Source organism: Echinops telfairi, unplaced genomic scaffold, assembly GCF_000313985.2.
Source record: "Echinops telfairi isolate 266 unplaced genomic scaffold, ASM31398v2 ScPeMD7_7;HRSCAF=31, whole genome shotgun sequence".
Classification (NCBI taxonomy): domain Eukaryota; kingdom Metazoa; phylum Chordata; class Mammalia; order Afrosoricida; family Tenrecidae; genus Echinops; species Echinops telfairi.
In genome coordinates, this window is record NW_022103904.1 from 17,682,129 (window position 1) to 17,686,810 (window position 4,682).

General features: G+C 43.7%; 1 protein-coding gene across 1 annotated transcript in view; it reads left to right on the forward strand.

Annotated features, from left to right (window-relative positions):
* Positions 1-45: 45 nt before the first annotated feature.
* Positions 46-4,682, forward strand: part of HUS1 (HUS1 checkpoint clamp component) — a 25,731-nt gene continuing 21,094 nt past the window's right edge. The window contains exons 1-3 of the mRNA XM_004708056.3: positions 46-112; positions 1,489-1,616; positions 1,698-1,874. Of these exons, the coding sequence (XP_004708113.1) occupies positions 61-112; positions 1,489-1,616; positions 1,698-1,874 (357 nt within the window). The 5' untranslated portion in view covers positions 46-60. The remainder of the gene's footprint in view (positions 113-1,488; positions 1,617-1,697; positions 1,875-4,682) is intronic.

A 4,682-nucleotide genomic window follows, 5' to 3' on the forward strand; every position in this document is an offset into this window, starting at 1 on the left:
GCCGACGGACGCTGGTCCGACGTCTGCCGACGCTCCGGCGGTCGAACCGCGAGTCCAGCCATGAAGTTTCGGGCCAAGATCGTGGACACGGCCTGTCTGAACAACTTCACGCGTGAGCGAGGGCTGCGCCTGACCAGGGTCGGGTCGAGAGGAGGATGGCGGCAGGACAGACGGAGGGGAGGACGTGGGAGGGGACGCGGCCGCGAGACAGTGCGCGCGCCGGAAGGGTCCCTGGCGCGCGGTTGGGCGGGGACGGGGGCGGGCGGGCACTGAAAGGAGCGCTCGGCGGGTTCTCTGGGAGTAAGCGGGTGCCCAGGGGTGTTTCTGAAAGTCTGGTTCTAATCTAACCGTTTCAAAGCCGGTGACTGGCGTCGGTCTCCACCTGTCACAGGAATCCCTTCACCGTCCGATTTTATCTAGCCATTCGTTCTTTGCCCAGTGGGCAGCGAGCGGACTCTGGAACAATGACTGCAATCACCAGCTGTCAGCAAAGCCCCCGAGGCTCGTCTTCCTTGTTTGAATATTGAGCCCCGGCGGTTTTGTGGTTTCGCGTTGGGCTGGGTCTCCAGTTCAAAACCACCAGCAAGCAGCCCCGCGGGAGAAAGATGGGCTTTCTACCCCTGTAAACGACGACAGTCTCAGAAACCCATATCGGTCGCTACGAGCCAGCACTGCCTAGATGCAGTAAGCTGAGAGTGCTCCACACACCACAGGGTTGTGGTAATAAAGTGCCTTCCAATGGACACAAATAGAAACGGTTCCCCCCACCCCACTGGGATATTGAAACATGGCGAAGAGAAGTTCTTTAAGATAATCTGCCCTCTAGTATATGTGGTAAGGATCCTTAAAGTATGTTGCCTAAGTTCAAATGCTCAAACCCACCAGCTGCTCCCGGGAAAAGTTGAGGCCATCTGTCCTTTGAAAGATTTACAGCTTCAGAAACCTGATGTAGAAACTGAGGTCCAAAGGACCCCATGGCCGTAGACTGTCTGTTGGTTAGTGTATGCATAGTGTTGTAGCTAGAGCCCTCCACTGCTAACTGAAAGGTGGTGCATTGAATCCACCAGGCATTTTGAAGTCACCAGGGCCTCTTCAAGAGAAAGATGTGACAATCTGTAAAGATTCATTGCCTTGGAATCAATGGGCAGTGTCATCCTGCAAGATAGGGTTGTAGTGCCCTTCAGGGTCACTGTGAGAGTCAGAGTTGACCTAAGAGCGGGTTTGGCTCTGGGTTTCTTCATGATGTCCAAACCAAACCCACTTGCCATCATGTGTGTTCAGAACATAGCAAGACTGTCAATAGAGGGGTTCCCAGACTAGCTCTTTGTGGAATCACCCAGCCTCATCTGTCTTCCATGGAACGACTAGTAGGTTTGAAAAGCCCACCATGAAGTGAGCAGCCCAACAGCTAACCCACGGCGCCATCAGGACTCCTTTCTACCTTATGTCAGCTGCTGTCATTTTTTACTTTCCATCCCACTGCTATAGGGGTCAGTAACATGATAGCCAAGCTTGCCAAAACCTGCACCCTCCGCATCAGCCCAGATAAGCTGAACTTCATCCTTTTAGATAAGGTGGCCAACGGAGGCGTGAGCATGTGGTGTGAACTGGAACAGGTGAGCTGAAGCTTCTCAGAGAGCTGCAAACTCAGCCCTCATGTGCCGGACAGACCACACATGCCTCTCTTCTCTCCTTAGGAGAACTTCTTCAATGAATTTCAAATGGAAGGAATATCAGAAGAAAACAATGAGATTTATATAGAACTGACTCCAGAAAACTTATCTCGAGCCTTGAAAACTGCGCAGAACGCCAGAGCCTTGAAAGTCAAGCTGACTAATAAGCATTTCCCCTGCCTGACGATCTCTATAGAGCTGGTGAGTAGGAAGGAGGAAGAACATTTCTGAAACTTCCCAGAAGGAATACTATCATGAGACTAAGCCTTTTGTCTTGTTTTCTAACTTTTCATTGCGAATTAGGTGGAGGTGTTATATTGGAGAAGGAATCTGGTGGCGTAGTGAGCTATGCCTTGAGCTACTAGCTGCAAGGTCAGCAGTTCGAAACCACCAGCTGCTCCATGGCAGAAAGATGAGGTTTTCTACTCCTGTCAAGAGTGACAGTATCAGAAGTCCACAAGGGCAATTTTACTCCCTCCTATAAGATTGTTATGAGTTGGAATTGACTTGATGGCAGGGAAATTTTTGAGTTTATATGTTGGATCATCCTTTTTGTATTCAATTTAAACAATTGTCAAACCTCCCAATAGCTTGCCATATCCCTCGACCTTTACTTTGTTTTTCTCTTCTTCCTCTTGTAGAATATGATCGTTCCTTTCACTCTTGTCAACACTTGAGTACCTTCTAACCGATAGCTTCCTCTTGTCTCCCTTCTCTTCCTGACACTGCCATCTTCCTGCAGTTGTGAGGAGTGCTCTGATTGCATATATCTGCAAATGCTACCGCCAGGATTTCTTCAGGGTTTGTAAAGTAGAGGGAGGGCTGGGTCATATGGTATTACTGTTCCCAGTTGTTGGTGGGAGTGCCATCTTACGTTCCACAGTAGTCGCATCATTTTATAGATCACAGCAGTGTATGAGGCTTCCAATTCCTCTGCATCCTCTCTAGCATTGGTTATTTTACATTTGTTAAACTTTTCTATCTGTGCCGGCCAGAAGTGTTATCTTTTCATGGTTTTGATTTGCATCTTTTGAATGACTAGTGATTGCGAGCATTTCTTCATATGTGTGTTGGCTGCGTAGATGTCTTCTTTGATGAACTATCGGTTCATTCTCTCTGCCCATTTCTAATTGGAATATTTGTCTTTTTCTTTTTGAGGTGTTACAGTTTTCTATAGTGTTTAGAGACCCCTCCCTTGTCCGGTATGTCATTTCCAAAATGTTCTCTTGATGAAGTCTTCTCGTGCTCCGACATGTTTTGTTAGGAGAGCCCAGTGGTCTAGTTTGTCTTCTGTGTGTGCGTGTTTTGTTATGTTAGATGATGTGTTTAGGCCCTGTATGAAGGCCCTTAAATTTGTCCCTATTTCATTATTAATGTTCTTTATATATCTCATGTTTATATTTATTTACATTTAGATCTTTGACCCATCTTGATTTTGTTTTTATATATGGAATGATATATGGCTTCTACTTCATTCTTCTGCAAATGGAAACTCATTTTTGCCAGTGTCATTTGTTAGAGTGACTCTTATTTCCTCATTTGATGTATTTCAGCCCTTTGTCAAAAATCAATTGTCAGTAGGTAGATGGATTTATTTTTAGATTTTTTATTTTGTTGCATTGCTCTATGAATCAGTCGTTATCCCAGTTTGAGCTATTTTGACGATCATTGCTCTGTGCTCGGGAAGTGAGAGAAAACTAGGTTTTTTAATTGTCAGGTCCCTGGGTGGCACAAATAGTTTGTACTTGGCTACCAACCAGAAGGTGGTACCACCTGCCTCGTAGGTTGAACCTACCTAGTGGCACTCACTGTAAGGGAACCTTGGTAGTATAGTGGGTTTTGAAGTGGACTGCTAACCCTAAGGTCAGCAGTTCAAAGTCAGCAGACACTGCAGGAGAAAGATAAGGTGTTCTGCTCATGTGAAGGTTGATAGTCTCAGAAACTCACAGGACCAGTTGTACTCTTCCCTTTAGGGTTGCTGTGAGTTATAATAATGAGTTTTGGAGTGTTGTTGCATAAGAACAGCATGATAATCTGCTTCTGTAAACATTACAGTCAAGAACCCCCTATGGTGCAGTTTTACCGTATATTGTATGGAGTCACCCTGATTGGAATTAACAACACAGCAGCAGGTTTTTTTGTTTTAGTTTGTAACAGTACTCGATAAGCCTAATTAGTTTTGCTTACAATGATAATTTTTGGAATGGAGTTTATCATTGTTTTAAAATAGTGCTGTGATTACATAATAGTAAACTAGAATTCTGCCTTTTTTACACTGTGAAAGGTTTGCATCTTCTCTGGTGTGTATATTTTAACTTCAATTTCTTTTGGTGGTATTGTCTTCTAATTTAGGATTTAATCAATTTTTGCCATGAAGTGTTTTTTCTACTATTCGGTCTGCTATAATGCCCTTTAAATGACCCCATTCAGGAGTAACACAGCAGTCTTACATGAATTTATGAATTAAATTCATGAATTTAGTACATATTTCCCTTACAAGCCAAATAACACATACACACACACACACACACATACACACACACCACAATTCTTACACTGCCCTCAGAATGAAGTCCAAATGCTTCTGTATGATGTAAAAAGCCCAATCTATCTTGGAACTACAGCACAGATAGCTATGCTGAGTAGTTCTTTGGATGTATCCCATAATTTTCTAGCTTGAAGATTTTGATGATATTGAGTCTTCTACTTGCAATCTCTTTTCTTTTCACTCTTTGAAACTATAGCGTTAGTGCCTAGCTTTCCCATTTCTTTAGAGCTCTCTTCCCATGTATGTTGTATTTACTTGGTATATTTTAACTTGTGAGTAGTGTACTCAATTTAAACGACTTTGTGAAAGAGGATTTCTTAACTTCATAAGTTTTACAAGTCTTAACTGACTTTGCTGACAGGTAGCATTCTAGTTGATGCTTTGACTTACTGAGAGTTTAATAAAAACCTTTAGAAGCAGATAAACCTAGTTTATCCTTGCAACAGTATCTTTTTTTTTTT